A 19795-nucleotide genomic window follows, 5' to 3' on the forward strand; every position below is an offset into this window, starting at 1 on the left:
TTTGTTTTGCAGTGTTTGAGACGGAATCTCCCTCTGTCATCCAGGCTGAAGCACAGTGGCGTGATCTCGGTTCACTGCAACCTCCACCTCCCAGGTTCAAGCGATTCTCCTGCCTCGCCCTCCTGAGTAGCTAGGATTACAGGAGCCCGCCACCAAGCCTGGCTAATTTTTTTGTATTTTTAGTAGAGATGGGGTTTCACCATCTTGGCCAGGCTGGGCTTGAACTCGTGACCTCGTGATCCACCCGCCTCAGCCTCCCAAAGTGCTGGGATTACAGGCATAAGCCACCATGCCTGGCCTAAACTAGCTCTTTTTGCCCAGGAGTCATAGTGCTAAGTAGTTTGTTAGGGTTTTGTGTGTGTCTGTTTCTTTCTTTCTTTTAGGAGTTCTACCTCCCTCTGTGGAATAAAGCTTATTCAGCTCTCTGGAATCCAGCTTTCACGTTAAGTAGTGTTAGAAAAACTGACCCAAGAGGCAGAGCAGCTTGTGGCTCAGTAGAAAACTTATTTTATAATTTGTTCAGCAGCAATAGGGAAAAAAACAAGAAAATTGTATACCTAGGACCTGAAGATCTATGGTATCTAAAGAGGTGTCATGAATTTCATGTTTTCCTAAACAGATGAGCCCATCACCATCTCCATTCCTGCCATGTTTCTTGGCCTTTCCACCTTAATGTCTGTTTTAATGTTTCCCTTTTCTTGTCTTTGCTTACATGTATCTTTCTGAATCCCCCAATAGCTTTACCTCCTCTAGGTTAGCAGTCATCAAAAATTTATGCAACAAATGACTTCTGAGCCCCACTGTGTGCCAGCAACTGTGCTAGGTGAGTGAGTGTACCATGAAAAATTTCAAGGTATTCTGTGAATGTATCAAAAATAACTCAAAATTCTACAATTTAGATAGTCGCTTAATGATAATGGTAATGAAAATCCCTGAAACAATTTCATTTCTACATTTCAAAATAGAGAGAATACAGCAAAGCTAACACTGTGTCAGCTCACGCTCTGCCCTAGTTCTGCTCCTGTCTGCACAATGAGCTGTTTTTGGGTTGCACAAACATGGCAGCTACACACAGGTGCAGCTGATCAGTGAGGGATAATGCACACAAGTAGCATGCAGTCATTTACTGAATGTATTTCCACTGATACAGGCAAACACTTCTGTCCCAAAATATTCTTTTCCTTACCTATTTTTCCTCATTGATATTTTTTCAATAAATCTTTAATTTTAAAATAGATTTAGATCACTAATCTTAAAAAGGCAGGAGTGCATGAAAATATCATTGCAGATGAACTAGTAAAACTGAGCACGGACACAAACTTTAAAATCTGTCCATTCTTCAACCACTTGCCACATCTTCAAAAAAATAACGTAGAAACCTCTTCCTTTTCCTGAAAATCCAGTCCATAAGGTGGGGTTGTGCAACGTTGGCATCTGTATGTGTCTGGGGAGTAAGGGGAGTAGTCATGGTGGCCTACAGTGAGGTTTTAGAGCCTGAGCAGGGTGAGAAAGGTATCTTCACAAAGGTATGGCCTAATATGGAATGCAGGCACCAAGTGGGGCAAGAAGGGTGGCCTGGCACAGGCTATAGGAACTCAAGGAAGATAAGAAGGGCATCTGTGCAATGGTAGCCACAGCAGCAGGTCTGCAAAAGATGCTGGAGCAGGAATGGGATAGGGAGGGTGTCCACGCAAGGGCAGGGACAATGGGACACTGGTTACATAGAGGAGAACTCAGTAAGTATGAAAATGTATCAAGGATGATGGGAAGCAAGTTTCTTAATATCAGAGAAGGGAGTCACAAATAAAGAAATAGGACAGGTACGGTGACTCATGTCTATAATCTTTGCACTCTGGGAGGCCAAGGCAGGTAGATCTCCACCTAGAGAGCCCTGATTCAGAAAAATGGCTGATTCCAGGACTAATGCAGGGAACATTCAAGATAAGCCTGGATATCTTGTGTCAGAACATATGGAAACATTCCAAGAATAATGAGGCATGTCAAAAGGACACACAAGCCAGACTGAAGGGGTTGCCACCAGCCAACTCCAGGATAATATAAGCATCAAAACTGCAGCTGACTATAATCTAGTGCATAAACAGGAATCCACTAATATAAAGTTTTGATGAGGAATGAGATATTTACACAGTCTCAAAGTACCATCTTCAACATATTAATTATGAAGTGAAAAAAAATTATTTTACAATGGAAAAGTCTGGCAAAAATCACTTTAATCAAGTGATCAAAGTTAACATGACTGCACTAGAATGAGGACTATCTGAAGTTGGGTGCAACCCGACGAGATGCAATGAGAACAAAGCATCACTTCTATGATATTCCTGCTAGAGATAGATACAAAACCTCAATCTGATCACGATGAAACATCAAATAAACCAGAACTGAAGGACACTCTTCAAAATAACTGACCTGTAATTTTCAAAAGTATCAGGGTCAAGGACATACTGAGGAAAGACAAGGAAATACTGAGGAATTGTTCCAGAATGAAGGAAACTAAAGAGATATGACAATGAAATGCAGAGTATTTCGCTGGATCCTTTTGCTGTAAGGGGCGTGACTGGGGCAACGTGCCAAACTTGAAGGGAGTCTGAGGATGAGATGGTGGCAACGCAGCAAAGTGCACCAATGTGGATTTCCTGATTTCAATGGTTGTCAGTAAATGTTCTTGTTTACAGGAAATACACACTAAAGTATGCAGGAACGACGGGGCACAGGCTGGCAAATTACTCTCTAATGACTGAGGAAGAAATAAAAATTATTTGTTAACTGTAAACTTGCAATGCTTCTCTAAGTATGAAATAATTTGGTGAGAATACATGTTAAAACACGAAGAAAGAACAAGGTATGGCCAACTATTACCCTTCAGAACTAGCATTACAGCAGTGTTATTTGCTAAACAGTTTTACTCAATAGTGCTAACAAATCTCAAAAGATGTCTTGAAAACAAAATATTAGCAATCTCTTTTTGGCTGATACTCTCACAGCCTACACTATAGGTGCCTATTATCAGTTGCTGAATCTGCACAATACTAATATTTCAGTGCTGCTATAGCTGGTTGTATTTGTCTTATATGTTACTACTTGGTCTTTCTGCCCTAATCATTTTTTTTAAAGTACTCTACATTTCAAAATAAATTAATTTAGTACCCCTGAAAAGATTTCACTCATTAGTGGAAACAGCCCTCAACGGATCCATTACTGTAGCCTGCTCATGTGACTTCAGGAAAGGTCACAACATCTGCGTCTATAAAATGGGGTAATTTTCATAGGTACATTTCAGTGTCAGTAGGTAAAATAATAGACAGCATCTGAAAGTGCTTTATCCAACATCAAATCCTAGATAAACATGAGCAATTACTTCCCAATGGACAAGGAACAGGCACAACATTAAGTGACCTTCCACAAGACTGGTCCATTTAGTGAGCTGATGAAGAACACTGTAGGAACTGTGTGAGGAGGAGCAGGAAGGGGGAATGGGCATTTTTTCAGTGTGTAAAGTCAGAACGTCAAAGAGAGAAGCGCTGTGGAGCTGAGAGGCACCAACAGGAAACACTAGGGCACCTGAGGCCGAGCTGACTGAGCCACGACGATCAATGATGGAAGGCGGCTCAGTGATACTCCTTAAAGGATGACGGGAGAATGAGGGCATGTTGAGGGGGCTGGAAAATAGAGGGAATGACTTACTGAGTATTGTGCAGCACTGTCTGGACAAAGGCGGGATTTGTCTCCATAGAAGCCGTCACCAGAGATGTCAGCAGAGACCAATACCATATTGCAGAAGCATCTGAGACTGAGACCCCAGACTTCTTAACTCTCTGAAAGCCAACAGCCCTGAGACCATGAATTCTAGTGTCGCAGCCATCACTAAGACAACGCTTTATGTTAATCTGGACATCTGTCGAGCACAAACAAAACATTCAGTATTGGATTAACTTCTTTAGTTAGGCAAATGCTGGGCTCCCAACTAAAAGCAAAATAGTAATAGACATTTTGAAAAGAAAATTCTGAAGATACACTTTGATGACAGAAATAAATAGCATGTGCAATGGAACTACTATATAATAAATTTGTCAAAAAGCATTGACAAATCTAAGAAATCATAAGAATAATATGTAAAATTAAGGGTGGTTTAAGTCTTTACAACAAAACTTCTTAGGAACTTAGGAGTCTTGAAAAAAACTACACAAAGAACAACTTAAAACAAGCCTGTCTGAATACACTGTGAGAACATTTCTAGAATTCTTCCTAGGATTCTGAAATTTGGATTAAGTTACAGAACAGTAGCTGGCTTATAAGCAATTGTGAGAATTTATTTTTAATAATCAAATCCAAACAGATGACATATACATGACTCACTTTTAAGAGATGTCACAATTTCTTATTTGGGTCAGAGGAGAGAAGGTAAGAAGTTACAAACGACACAACTTAGAGAAAAGACCACAATATAAGACAGGAAGCTTCTAATCCACAGACCTAACTATTTATTTGCCTAGGGGTGGGACACAAAGACTCTACCTTCCTAGGCCTCAGTTCCTTTGAGCAAAGAATACTTCTTTTGGCCCAGGAAAGCATTAGAAGAAATGAGATAAAACATGAAGCATTCCGGCTCCCTGAATGAAATAAGCCTGGAAAGCAATCACAGAATTGTGATTATTTCCAAAATGCTATGTGTACAGCAAGGTTATAATGGTATAAAATTGGAAACAACCTAAATGTCCAAGACTGAGGGGTGGGTTAAAATTACGGCTTTTTTTTTTTTTTTTTTTTTTTTTTTTTTTTTGAGATAGAGTCTTGCTCTGTCACCCAGGCTGGAGTGCAGTGGAGCAATCTCAGCTCACTGCAACCTCCGCTTCCCGGGTTCAAGTGATTCTCCTGCCTCAGCCTCCCAAGTAGCTGGGATTACAGGCATGCACCACCATGCCCAGCTAATTTTTGTATTTGGTAGAGACAGGGTTTCACCATGTTGGCCAGGCTGGTCTAGGACTCCTGACCTCAAGTGATCTGCACGCCTCGGCCTCCCAAAGTGCTGGGACTGGAGGTGTGAGCCACTGCCCCCGGCCAATTACAGTATATTTTTACAACACTAAATCAGGGTGCTTGTGAATACAACACATTCTAAAAAATTACAAAAGAACATGCAAAGACTATCAACATTTTTGTAAAAAGATATGTATAGATGTATGTGAACAGAAACATACAGCTCTATTTTTTAGGAAAAAAGGTGTGTATATATGTGTGCATATATGTGTGTGTATGTAAACCATACACACAAACACACACACACAAATACACAAACACAAGGAAAGGTCTGCAAGGATCCACACCAAGGTAGTCACAGTAACAATCACTGGGTAGTAGGACTTGAATATTTTTGTTTATATTTTTCTAATTTTCCAATAAGAAAACGGGAATAAAATATTTTTAATGGTCTAGCACAGTGACTCACGCCTGTAATCCCAGCACTGTGGAAGGCCAAGGCGGGCGGATCATGAGGTCAGGAGTTCGAGACCAGTCTGGCCAACATAGTGAAACCCTGTCTCTACTAAAAATACAGAAAATCAGCCAGGTGTGGTGGTGTGCACCTGTAATCCCAGCTACGCGGGAGGCAGAGGCAACAGAATCGCGTGAACCTGGGAGGCGGAGGTTGGAGCGAGCTGAGATTGCGCCATTGCACCCCAGCCCAGGCGACAATGTGAGACTCCATCTCAAAAAAAAAAAAAAAAGAACATATATATATGATATATATACCTATCATATATATTACACATATAAACATACATATATATGTATAAACATATATATAAACATATATATTCATTTTTTTATATATATATTTATAATCCCAACATTTTGGGAGGCCAAAGTAGGAGGATAAAGGCCAGGAGTTTGAGATCAACCTGGGCAACATAGTGAGGCCCCATTTCTACAAAAAAGTGGAAAGAAATTAGCCAGGCACGGTGGTGCATGTCTAAATCCAGCTACTGAGACTGAGGCAGGAAGACTGCTTGAACCCAGGAGTCTGAGGTTACAGTGAGCTATGACTGCACCACTGCACTCCAGCCTGGGTGACAAAAAAAGATCCTGTCTAAATATATATATATATATTTTAATATATAAATAATTTTATATATTAAATTTTAAATATATATGATATATAAATATATATTTTTTAATGAAAAAAATGGTTCCATTGTTCTTATATAATTTCTTTCTTTCTTTTTTTTGTTTGAGATGGAGTTTTGCTCTGTCATCCAGGCTGGTGTGCAGTGGCGTGATCTCCGCTCACTGCAGCTGTAGCCTCCTGGGTTCAAGTGATTCTTCCGCCTCAGTCCCCCAAGTGGCTGGGATTACAGGTGTGCAGCACCATGTAATCAGGTGGTGCAGCACCATGCCTGGATAATTTCTGTATTTTTAGTAGAGACGGGGTTTCACCATGTTGGCCAGGCTGGTTTCAAACTCCTGATCTCAAGTGATCCCTCTGCCTTGGCCTCCCAAAGTGCTAGGATTACAGGCGAGTCAGCAGGCCCCGAGGCTTTTCTATAATTTCTACAACACTTAATGAATGAAATAATGACCACTTTTGTGTACGTCCTAAGAAGCAAACCAAATCTCAAAAACTAACAGCCTCTCCACTTCAAAGGGCCTTCTGCTAAAAAATAGTACTTCCTTGCCTCTCCCTATCCCCTGAGTTCTGTTGGACTTACAGAGCTGACTGACGTTGGCATTTTCCAGCAGCGTCACATAACCAGTGACATTGCTGGGGATGTGCACGTCTCGGACTTCCTGAAGATCGCTGGCATTCCTCCCCACAGCTACTGTCACCTGCTGTGGCATGTAGCTCTGGTCAGTGGCAGCCACTGCAATGGACAAGTGCCTAAGCACAACATCTGGCTTCATTTTTAAACTGGAAAACACAAAAAGCAGAAACTACAAATGTTTATAGGAGTCAAGAACTGACAGGATCCAGAAGTCCCATCTCAAACCGCTTACATTTGATATACCCAAAGACTGATTTTCCTAACAGCCACCAACTTGAAATGCTGGCTATGAGTTTCAAAGTCCTTCTGACCTTGACCTTCCCACATCTCTAAAAGATCTTTCAGTTCAAGATTAATCTTACGATTCCTTTTAAGCTATCTGTACAGGAAGAAAGAACAATATGAACATTCTAACAAACTCCCTTTACCTGGCAAAAAAGCAAATTGTAAACTGCATACAAAAAACTGAGTATATTCTCTCATCTATAAATTAGATGTCTAAAGGTCAAATGTGCCCTCTAAGAGGAAACAATATAATTATTTCTGGCACTTAGTTCTACCAATTGGAATTAGCCTGTTTTCTGAGGGGACAGGTGAAAATTTCAATAGCAGCTTCAGAGCTTCCAGAAATACCACTGTTTATTATCATCAGCTCCACTCCAGGATTCCTGACCATACCATTTCTTCTTCTAAAGTGACCAACTCAGTCACATACAGTGAATTTCAAAAATGTATAGAAAGAGGCCAGGCACGGTGGCTCATGCCTGTAATCCCAGCACTTTGGGAAGTCGGGAGTTCGAGACCAACCTGGCCAACATGGTGAAACCCTGTCTCTACTAAAAATAAAAAAATTAGCTGGGTGTGGCAGCAGGCACCTGTAATCCCAGCTACTCGGGAGGCTGAGGCAGGAGAACTGCTTGACCCTAGAAGATGGAGGCTGCAGTGAGCAGAGATCATGCCACTGCACTCCAACCTGTGTGTCAGAGCAAGGCTCCGTCTCAAAAAAAAAAAAAAAAGAAATAAAAAAAGTATAGAAAGGGACAGGGTGCAGTGGCTCATGCCTATAATCTCAACACTTTGGGAGGCCAAGGTAGGAGGATTAAGGCCAGGAGTTTGAGACAAGCCTGGGCAACGTAGTGAGGTCCCATTTCTACAAAAAAGTGGAAAGAAATTAGCCAGGCATGGTGGTGCATGTCTAAATCCCAGCTACTGAGACTGAGGCAGGAAGACTGCTTGAACCCAGGAGTCTGAGCTATGACTGCACCACTGCACTCCAGCCTGGGTGACAAAAAGAGATCCTGTGCAAAACAAAAAAAAGAGTAGAGAAAGGATATTCCACAATACAATCACATGTAAGTACTTGCTCTTTGTGGTATTAATTTTCCTGAGAAACTAGCGAAAACAGATATGAAATCAGTACTAATCTAAAATTAATCAAATGTTATTTCCTCCTTTCAAATATCAGGGAAATTATTTATGAATATACAAGCCAGGTTACATGATTTTACATGAGTCATTTTACTTGATTCTTAAAGCACCTTCATAGACAGTCACTTAAAATACAAAGAGTAGACAGTTAAGAAGAAAACATTATATCCCACCCACCGAATCCAGTGTGAACAGGCACTGCCATCCGACTGCCAGTAGGATGAGGTTTCTCCATTTGTCATCTTGTCAATGTCTGCAGAGTTGGAGGACGTTTCTATATAAGCATAGCACTTTGCTACTGATTTGAGTTTATCCATCTGTGGGCTTCTAGTTAGATCTCCAGGGCTTTCTGTAGGGGAAACCAGAGTTGATTACATGACAGCTCTTTCACAAAGGGGAAAAAAAGAGTTATTTAAAATACGTAAGAGAAATACACTTGGTACTTTGGCCCTAGAAACACAAACCTTCCTTAAAATCTCCTTCCAGATCCTTCTGCAGTTCATCAGTGTCATGAGTGGATTTTCACGCACATGTGTCAAATGTGCCTCCCTCAAACTGTTACATCGTTGGCACATTTGACACATGTCCCTCAAACTGTTACCAGACGTGAAAATCATATGCCACCTTCCAAAGAATCCACTGGCCAAGGATTACCCCATTGTCTCCCATTAGTGCAATTCTTGAATCACTGATAGATTTGCAAAACCATGCCGAGAAGAAAATGGTAAATTACGGTTTGAATTTACACTTTTTAAATGATGAGTGACACTTTTTAAGCTGCTTGTTTCTGAGTACAGTCTGGTCCTGCCCTCTTCCATGTTCTTCTGGGTTAATTCATATATTTTATATACATGATCAAATGTATATATAAACATACACTTAATAGCTAACATTTACTTGAATATTTACTATAACCCATGCACTTTTTTTTGTTGAGATTTTTTTGAGAGGGTCTTATTCTGTTGCTCAGGCTGGAGTGCAGTGGTGTGATCACAGCTCACTGCAGCCTGGATCTCCTAGGCTCAAGTGATCCTCCTGCCTTACCCCAAGTAGCTGGGACTACAGGCATGCACCACCATCCCTGGCTAATTTTTAAAAATTTTTGGAGAGATGGGGTCATCCCTGTGTTGACCAGGCTGGTGTCAAACTCCTGGCTTCAAGTGATCTTCCCGCTTCGGCCTCCCAAAGTACCGGGATTATAGGCATCAGCCACTGTGCCCAGCCATGTGCTTTTTATACATTCTTTATGTATTAATTCATTTTAAAAATAAAGAAACTGGCTGGCCTCAGTGGCTTACGCCTGTAATCCCAGCACTTTAGGAGGTCAAGGCAGGCAGATCACTTGAGGTAAGGAGTTCGAGACCAGCCTGGCCAACATGGTGAAACCCGATCTCTACTAAAAATACAAAAATTAGCCAGGCATGGTGGCACGTGCCTGTAATCCCAGTTACTCAGGAGGCTGAAGCACGAGAATTGCTTAAACCTGGGAGGCAGAGGTTGCGGTGAGCCGAGATCACACCACTGCACATCAGCCTGGGAGACAGAGTGAGACTGTCACAAAAAAGTAAATACAGAAACTAAGGAACACAGAGTTAAATAACTGCCCAAGGGTAGAGTTACTAAAAAATTTAGTCAGTCAATTGTATCTTTAATATGCTACAAAATGTATTTTTGTTACCTAGAATGTCATTTGTTTTTGACTCTGCTTATGATATTTTTTTTTGCTGTGAGGAAGGTTAAATTTTCATACAGACCAATTTATTAATCTTTTCTTTCACAGATTCTGGAGTTCATGCCTAGTTAGAAAGGCTGTTCCCTACTTCACAAAGTGGAACTCTTTTCTTCCAATATTTTTAGCATTTTATTTTTAGCTGAACTTTTTGATCATCTGAAATTTATTTTAGTGAATGGAATGTATTAAGAATCTAGTTTCAGCCAGGTGATGGCTCACACCTGTAATCCCAGCACTTTGGGAAGCCGAGGTGGGTGGATCATCTGAGGTCAGGAGTTTGAGACCAGTCTGACCAACACGGTGAAACCCTGTTTCTACTAAAAATATAGAAATTAGCCAGGCGTGGTGGCACATGCCTGTAATCCCAGCTACTCAGGAGGCTGAGGTAGGTGAATTGCTCGAACCCAGGAGGCAGAGGCTGCAGAGATCATGCCATTGCACTTCAGCCTGGGCAACAAGAGCGAAACTCAAGTCTCCAAAAAAAAAAAAAAAAATCTAGTTTTATTTCTTCTTCAAATGGCTAACTAGGTGCCCTAACTCCATCTGCTGGCAGTTCACCTTTCCATCCCGATGTATGACGCTGACTTTATCTGGTATTCTATTCTCACATGTATATCGTGTCTATGTCTGGGCTCTGTTATGTTCCACAGACCTATCTATACACATCGTGAACTTCTGTTGCTATCTCCGAGTGCGGATGCGGTGGCTTCCCTCATTTATCCAGTAAATACTCATTGAATACCTACCATGCAACAGGCACACAGCAGCAATGAGGAAGCAGACAAGACAGACAACACACAAGTGAATCAATAATGCTACAACTTCAGATAACAATAAGCACGTTTTTGACCATTAAACCTGCCAAGGTGATCCTGACCAGAAGGTGGGGAGTGGGGGAGGTGTTAATTAGGTAGAGAGGAAAGGCATCCCTGAAGTCACATCTGAGCAGAGAATTGAATATGAGAAACCAGCTGTGTTAGGAAGGAAGCAAGGGAATGAGGAGAAAGATCACACTCTCATGTTACAAACTCATGACTTTACATTTTCAGAAATAAAGGCAGGGAAAAGATTTGGCTCATTTTACCAATACGACAGAAGAAATGGTAAGAGTATTTTCAGGAGAAACCCCCCCACACATACCCTTCTCCTTTTGTACCAGCTGATCCAGAGACTCCTTCAGCACGGAAGACCGCATGGTGCACATGTTCTTGCAGTGCTCCAGCATCGGGTAGGGCATCACCGCGCTGGAGAGCCGGTTGCGGTGCAGGAACCGCAGTATCATTGACGAGTGAGCATCAAGGCCTTCCTTCGACTCCGAAAATATGTCTATGAAACCTAAACAGACAACATCCATTTTTGGTGTTTTGGGGAAGCCACAGTAGTTTCCACATCCCCTGCCTGGTGGCCTATCTGAACTGGCTAAATTAAAAGCAGTCATTAACAATCTTCACTGATATTTTCAGTTTTAATTGTTTAAAAATCTAAGTTTTAAAGAAATGAACCAGTAGCATTCTGAACTTAAGAATTAATTCAGCCGGGTGCAGTGGCTCGCGCTTGCAATCCCAGCACTTTGGGAGGCCAAGGCAGGCGGATTACCTGAGGTCAAGAGTTCGATACCAGCCTGGCCAACATGGTGAAACCCCATCTCTACTAAAAATACAAAAAAATTAGCCAGGTATGGTGGTGGGTGCCTGTAATCCCAGCTACTTGGGAGGCTGAGACAGGAGAATCACTTGAACTCAGGAGGTGGAGGTTGCAGTGAGCCCAGATCATGCCATTGCACTCCAGCCTGGGCAACAAGAGCGAAACTCCGTCTCAAAAAAAAAAAAAGAATTAATTTTAGTTGAAAATAATTTTAGGGCCGGGCGCGGTGGCTCAAGCCTGTAATCCCAGCACTTTGGGAGGCCGAGACGGGCGGATCACGAGGTCAGGAGATCGAGACCAGCCTGGCTAACATGGTGAAACCCCGTCTCTACTAAAAAATACAAAAAACTAGCCGGGCGAGGTGGCGGGCGCCTGTAGTCCCAACTACTCGGGAGGCTGAGGCAGGAGAATGGCGTGAACCCAGGAGGCGGAGCTTGCAGTGAGCCGAGATGGCGCCACTGCACTCCAGCCTGGGCGACAGAGCGAGACTCCGTCTCAAAAAAAAAAAAAAAAAAGAAAATAATTTTAGAAGACTTAGAATAATGATTATTTGTTTCAATCCAAACTTCAAAAACGTATAAGCACTTAAACACTAATAGACGTTTTTAAGGAAGTCTTGCATATAGAATACAGGGTAGAAATAAAGTTCAGTGCATTAAGAGTAAAAGCATAACTGCTTTTATACTAAGACACTAAGACAATAATTATGACAATACAACCACCACCATTACCACAGTTTCCAATGGCATTTTACAACCAATAAGGTGCTTCCACATACATATCATTCCGTCCTCACAGTAAGGTGAGGGGGAGGCACAGACGGTACAGGTATCCTTTTTAACAACTGAGGAAAATGAGGCTCAGGTGACACACCAAGATGTCAACTGATAATAGGGAGTACCCCATGAGGCCATCAGTACAGGCTGGGAGAGAGAAAGCAGGGTGACAGCAGTGGGAACCATGGGCATTTGAGTCACTTCCTCATGTAATTTACCTGTGCCTTCAGGACCTGCTCAAGCCCAATCACATATATACCACTTCCATCTGATGATGGAATGCTGCTGTGCACACCCAACTTTAGGCTGGATGGGTGAGAAAGCACCCAGTTCATGACAGGCAGTTCAGGTCACACGGTAAATTGCTGACCCATAGTCAAATGTTCAGTTTCTACCAAGGCCCAGAGCTGTCTCTCAAAAGAAGAGCAGTTATCTGCAGAAGATGGTAGGGCCTTGCTCCAAAATCCTAAAGGCCTCTGCTGTGATTCACCTGTGGGGGTCTGCCAGAGGCTCCAAACAGCATCTCTGTCTGCCACTGACACCTCAAGCACCACTGGATCTGCTGAGTCATAGGACGCAACTGGCAGAACAGCTTGCACTGCAGCCTGGACCTGTTGCAGAGCCTTGTCCTGTCCTGGACCCCTCTCAAAACCGACAGGCTTTCGGGTCACGGGATAAATGGGCCAGAGTCACACACCCAAATGAGGAATGCATTGCCTCCAAATCCCAGGTGATCCACTAAGTGTTGTGCCTCTCTCTTGGTTGTAGGAGGGGCCAAACACAGCAACTTACCCTTTATCTTAGAAAGAGTATCCTGACAGCCCCACACCATTGGACCCCTAAACATTTCACTGAGGTAGAAGGTCCCTGAATGTATTTCAGATTTATTTCCCACCCCCTGGCACACAAATGTCTCACCAGTTAAGTCCAGTGTGTTTGCTACTTCTCACTCACTGAGTCCAATCTGCATAACGTCATCAATGTAATGTACCAGCGTGATATCTTGTGGAAGGGAAAGTGATCGAGATCTCCGCAAACAATATTACGACACAGAGCTGGAGAGTTGATATACCCGAAGTAGGACAGTGAGGGTATATTGCTGGCCTTGCCAGCTGAAGGCACATTGCTTCTGGTGGGCCTTACGGACAGGAATGGAGAAAAGGGCATTTGCCAAGTCAATGGCTGCACACCAGGTCCAGGAGATGTGTCAATTTGCTCAAGCAACGAAACCACATCTGGCACAGCAGCTACAATCGCAGTCACCACTTGGGTAAGCTTACAATAATCCATTGACATCCTCCAATATTCATCCGTCTTCTGCACAGGCCAAATAGGACAGTTCAATGGGAACATGGTGGGAACCACCACCCCTGCATCTTTCAAGTTCTTGATGATGGCACCAATCTCTGCAGTCCCTCCAGGAGTGCGATATTGTTTCTATTTACTATTTTTCTAGGTAAAGCCAGCACTGATGGCTTTCATTTGGTCTTTCCGACTGTAACAGCTCTCAGCCTACTGGTCAGGGAGCCAATGTGGGGACTCTGCCAGATGCTAATTATGCCTATTCCAATTATGCACTGGGTCCCATTCTTTCCCAATCAATGCTCTCATTTTAACAGTGACACCGCTGAGGCTGAGTGTGCACCTTTCATTGGAGGTCAGCCACTCACGTGATAGGAGCTTGTGTGTGATTTTCCACAATTTCAGCCCTTTGTCTAAAGGAGGTAAGACTCTCACCCAGGGCAATCTCGGAAGATGTGAGGCTAAGTATGCATTTCTGGAGACAGAATCCCTGAGATCATCCTCTTCTTTCATCACTCTGTCCAGCAAACTTAGGAGCACCAACCAACTTCATTACAGTCCTTGGTTCTCCACATATGGCCAAAGGTATCACGTATGGAGTCACTCAACTCCTCGATTCTCAAGAGAGGTGAATCGGGAATATCAAGTGCATTTACTTTGCACAACTCTCTTAACAGTTCACGCCAAGGACTATCAGTGTTCTCCATACTATTAGAAGTAGACTCCTTAGCATTTTTGGGTCTAGTAAGATTAAACAGTCAACTCCCAGAACTACAAAACCAACTGAAGGAATCCATCCTTAAAATTCTGTTCCTCAAATGCCGGGCGCAGTAGCTCATGCCTGTAACCCCAGCACTTTGGGAGGCCAAGGAGGGGAGATCACGAGGTCAGGAGTTCCAAGAGCAGCCTGGCTAACATGGTGAAACCCCGTCTCCACTAAAAATACAAAAATTATCTGGGTGCAGTGGCTACTCGGGAGGCTGAGGCAGGAGAATTGCTTGAACCCGGGAGGCAGAGGTTGCAGTGAGCCAAGATTGCACCATTGCACCCCAGCACGGGTGACAGAGCAAGACTCTGTCTCAGAAAAACAAACAAACAAACAAACAAACAAAATATATATATATATAAAGTTTCTCTAGAACCCCTTCTGGTATCAAAATCTGTATGAGTCAGGGTTCTCCAGAGGGACAGAAACAATAGGATATACGTATATATAAAAGGGAGTTTATCAAGGAGAATTCGCTCACACAATCACAAGGCAAAGTTCCATGACAGGCCGTCTGCAAGCTGAGGAAGAAAGAAGCCAGGAGTGGCTCAGTCTTTTTCTTAGCTGACTCCACAGTAATACCTGAGCTTCATATTTAGGACACTGCTGATGCTGCACTGATCTGCTCAAATCCTATGTGAAAAAACAGATTTGGTGCAGTGGCTCACACCTGTAATCCCAACATTTCAGGAGGCCAAGGCAGGTGGATTGCCTGAGCTCAGGGGTTCAAGACCAGACCGGGCAACACGGCAAAACGCTGTATCTATATTAAAAACAAAACAAAAACTTGTTCATATAATGGAAAAAGTATTTTCATATGCTGAAACGTTTGGTAAATTAATTTAGCCTTCAGTAAATGAATTCCAAGCTTAATGAATTTGGAAAAGGTACTATTTTCTTTTTTTAAACGCTTAAGCACCAACACCATGAGATACAAAAGGAACTAGTTTTAGTGTAGGTGAAAGTTAGCAACTAAAAAATCCGACCACCAAAGCAACTTCAGCTTACAAAGGTTCATTCCAAGACTGATGAACTGGGTGCCGATGAAAAGTTTTGAGTAGGAAGCCCTAAGTCATAAGCCTGTTATGTAAGCGCCTTGAGATCTGGACCCTGACGTTTTCTCAGTCTCATCCCCCAGCACAGCAGTGCACTATGAATTATCTGTTGGTGGATTCCCTGGTCTCAATCCCTTTGCTTTCCTCCCCACAACTGTCTGAGGTGTCCAAATAAAGCTCCTGATGCTATCCACATGCTGGTAATTCAAAAGTGGAGTAATATGTAAACACTAAGATAAAAGCTAGCTAAAGATAATTCAGGCCGGGTGCAGCAGCTCATGCCCGTAATTCCAACACTTTGGGAGGCCAAGACGGGTGGATCACTTGAGGTCAGGAGTTCAAGACCAGCCTCTGGCCAGTATGGTAAAACCCCATCTCTACTAAAAACATAAAAATTGGACATGTTGGCAGATGCCTGTGCTCCCAGCTACTCGGGAGGCTGAGGCACAAGAATCACTTGAACCCAGGAAGTGGAGGCTGCAGCGAATGGAGATCCCGTTGCACTCCAGCCCGGGTGACAGAGCAAGACTCTGTCTCAAAAGAAAAATAATAATAATTTTAATTGCCATGAGACTAGGGAAAAAGTTAAATAATTAAATAATTATTTAATTTAATTTTTATAAAAATTAAATAATTAAAGACAACCTGAAGGAGAATGGAAATACATGTTTTGTTTTGTTTTTTTTGAGACAGGGTCTCGCTCTATCACCAGGGTTGGAGTACAATGGCATGATCACGGCTCACTGCTGCCTCAACCTCCTGGTCTCAAGCAATCCTCCTGCCTCAGCATCCTGAGTAGCTGAGACCAATGTTGCACACCACCATGACCTGCTAATTTTTTTCTTAAGAGATGGGGTCTCACTATGTTGCCCTGGCTGGTCTCAACTCCTGTCCTCAAGCAATCCTTACACTTCGGCTTCCCAAAGTGCTGAGATTACAGGCATGAGCCACCACGTCTGGCTGGAAATATACATTCTTCATTAACATATGGAAACTACCCCTCCCTAGCTCAATACGTCACTCAGCAGTAAGTAAGCCAGAGGGGCCAAGAGCAATCAGATTTACATTTATGTGTCTATCAAATCTATTTTGCCTCCATTGCTGCCCTAGTGACCCATAAGTATTATGACACCAAGTGCACAGAGCAGGAAAAGTGCTAAGGTGAAGTAAACCAAGACTAAAACAAAAATGTACAAAGTTTCTTTCTCTTTCAAACACAATTGTCTTCTCACTGGAAAAAACAAATACTAATTTTATCATGATTCTGTCTTTATGTAAGTCTGAGCTCCCCAAAAAAAAAACATACAAAAACACAGGCCATGTCTTTTCTTTTTTTTTTTTCTCAGAGGGAGTTTCGCTCTTGTTGCCCAGGCTGGAGTGCAATGGCGCGATCTCAGCTCACTGCAATCGCCACCTCCCGGGGTTCAGGTGATTCTCCTGCCTCAGCCTCCCGAAGAGCTGGGATTATAGGCATGCGCCAACACACCCGGCTGATTTTTGTATTTTTAGTAGAGAAGGAGTTTCTCCATGTTGGTCAGGCTGGTTTTGAACTCCCAACCTCAGGTTGGGAACTCTGCCCACCTCGGCCTCCTAAAGTGCTGGGATTACAGGCATGAGCCACTGTGCTCCGCCGGCATTGCTTAATTTTAAGCTATTTTTATTCTCACTTAAATTTCTGTATATAGTAGTCCTCCCTTATCCACAATTTCAGTTACCTGTGGTCAATAAAGACCCCAAAATAGGTAAGTATGGTTCAGATACTGTGAGACAGAGAGAGAGAGAGGGGGGCCACATTCACATAATTTTTATTTGAGTATATTGTTATACAGGCTGGAGAGCAGTGGCGCGATCTCGGTTCACTGCAAGCTCCGCCTCCCGGGTTCCTGCCATTCTCCTGCCTCAGCCTCCTGAGTAGCTGGGACTACAGGCGCCTGCACCACGCGCAGCTAATTTTCTTTGTATTTTCAGTAGAGACGGGGTTTCACTGTGTTAGCCAGACTGGTCTCAATCTGACCTTGTGATCCACCCGCTTCAGCTTCCCGAAGTGCTGGGATTACAGGCGTGAGCCACTGCACCCGGCCTGACCTCTTCTTATTATGCCTAATTTATACATCAGAATTTATCATAAGTATATATGTATCAGAAAAATATATAGTATATACAAGGTTGGGTACTATCCTTGGTTTCAGGCACCCACTGGGGGTGCTGGAACATCTTCCGCATGGGTAAGGAGGGACTGCTGTAACAGCTTTCTAAAAAAAAGCCACTAAGCGCTTACCACACGCCAAAAAAGAAACGCCCCAAATGTGAGGACACAGCAGAAATAACACAGCAGGTCCCTGCCCTCATGGAACTATAGTATAGGAGTGAAGACAAGCACTTTACTAATAACTGAATAATGAATTGATCAATTACAATGGTAATATGTTGCAAAAAGAAAGCAAGATGCTAAGAGAATGAACAGCAAAGGTCAAGGAGGGCTTCTGTAGCGAAATACAGAGAACCAATAAGGAAGGCGGCCACTTGACAAGGGTTCCTGTCATAAAACGGTACAACTGCTTAGCCACTACCGTAGCGGGGGATGAAGAAGATGACTATAGGAAATGCTAACTCAGATCACGTGCCTACTGAACACTGTTGGGGGAGTTTACTGCATGTGGCCACAGTCTTGCCTAATTTCAATCAGTGATAGGGCAAAGTTCACTTTGGTTCTGAGACAGCACTGAGATGGAAGCCTCACCTGGAACCAGAGAGCAGCCCTGTAGCTGTCTGATGATGTGGCTCAGCTCCCCCTGCAGATTAGCGCCACTGGAATTCTTGAGGGCCTCCAGCATGTTCTCCGCATCAACTGTCCCATCACCCTCAGCATCAAACTGGGCAAAGGCCTAAAGATAAGAGATGCAAGAAAATCAGAGCTGTTTCAAGTAACTCTTTCTTTTATTTAAAATTCTCAAGACCAGTGATTTATTTATTTTTGGTTTCGGGGAGAAGAGTCCATATATATCAATCAAAGATAAACTGAGAACAGGAACTCACTGTGCTTTGTAGGATGTATGTATGCAAGTACACACGTATACGCAATTTTATCATCTTATTTGCAATCCAACCTATATTCCAAGAGAATAACCATTTAGTAATCCAAGAGAGTAATTACACAGTAAGTCTCCTTCCCACTAAATAATTTCAGAAGGAAGCAGCCACCGTCAAGTTTTTCAACCGGTTGCGAAGTGCCAGAATATAAAGAATTGGCTTAGAACAGAGGCTCGAGTTAGCTGGGCTTTTTCTTTTCCTTTTTTGAGACAGAGTTTCACTCTTGTCGCCCAGGCCAGAGTGCAGTGGCACGACCTCAGCTCACTGCAACCTCTGCCTCCCAGGTTCAAGTGATTCTCCTGCCTCAGCCTCCCGAGTAGCTGGGATTACAGGCACCCACCACAACGCTCAGCTAATTTTATCTTTTTATTTTTTTTTTATTTTTTGTATTTTCAGTAGAGATGGGGTTTCACCATGTTGGCCAGGCTGTTCTCAAACTCCTGACCTCAGGTGATCCGCCGGCCTCAGCCTCCCAAAGTGCTGGGATTACAGACGTGAGCCACTGCATCCACCTGGGCTTTTTCTTCTAAATACTCTGTGGACACAAGAGCTAACTTGGTTTATCTGTTTCACAGACCTGTTGTCGCCAACCTTTAATCGTAATCTAACTTGCCTCTTGCCCATGTTGGGCCATCTGGGGAACCTGGACAGTAGAGATTTGGTTTAAATCTGCTCTATCACTCTCTGTTATGTGACCTTATCGAAGCTTCTTTACCTCCATAAGCCACAGCTTCTTGATCTGAAAGATGGAGCAAATATTGTCAAACTCACAGGCTGCTGCCTGGATTAGGTAACATTTGAACAGAGCCCAGTACAGTGAAAGCACATCGGCCCTGTAGCGTTCCCCTTCTCCTTTCTACCCTCACCCTCTGGTGTCCCTGACCCCCTTCCTTTACATCCTACAAGACTTACCTCACTTAGTAACTTCCCTCTCTCCCCAGATTTCAATCCCTTCCTCAACAATGCCTTCTGTCCTCCTGCTGATACACTCACTCACACATTGCCCTCACCATGCAATGCTTCAGGAGTCTTCAAGCCTCCTTTCCAAGTAACCCTCTCTCTTTCTTAAAACTCCTGCCCCTTTTTCTTATTTCTCTCCTCCATGAAATAGGAAAGCATCCCACTGAGGTTTCATGACTAACATAAATACCCCTATTTCCATCATAGACCTCTGAACAATGCAGTGTTTAAGAGGAACACATGCAAATTCCTGTATTTGGGTCCAA

General features: G+C 43.0%; 1 protein-coding gene and 1 pseudogene across 3 annotated transcripts in view; one reads left to right on the forward strand and one right to left on the reverse strand.

Annotated features, from left to right (window-relative positions):
- Positions 1-19795, reverse strand: part of LOC105472088 (zinc finger ZZ-type and EF-hand domain containing 1) — a 139950-nt gene that overhangs the window by 104029 nt on the left and 16126 nt on the right. For 2 of the 3 annotated variants that reach the window (XM_011725043.3, XM_071082168.1), the window contains exons 2-6: positions 18220-18364; positions 11077-11271; positions 8382-8553; positions 6723-6922; positions 3703-3913 (exon numbers count right to left, since the gene is read on the reverse strand). In XM_011725043.3, coding sequence (XP_011723345.2) covers positions 3703-3913; positions 6723-6922; positions 8382-8553; positions 11077-11271; positions 18220-18364 — 923 coding nt within the window. Of the gene's footprint in view, positions 1-3702; positions 3914-6722; positions 6923-8381; positions 8554-11076; positions 11272-18219; positions 18365-19795 lie in introns of those variants that run through there. The other variant, XM_071082169.1, reaches the window with a different exon arrangement.
- Positions 8691-8785, forward strand: LOC112425339 (small nucleolar RNA U13; annotated as a pseudogene).

This window comes from Macaca nemestrina, chromosome 17, assembly GCF_043159975.1.
Source record: "Macaca nemestrina isolate mMacNem1 chromosome 17, mMacNem.hap1, whole genome shotgun sequence".
NCBI lineage: Eukaryota > Metazoa > Chordata > Mammalia > Primates > Cercopithecidae > Macaca > Macaca nemestrina.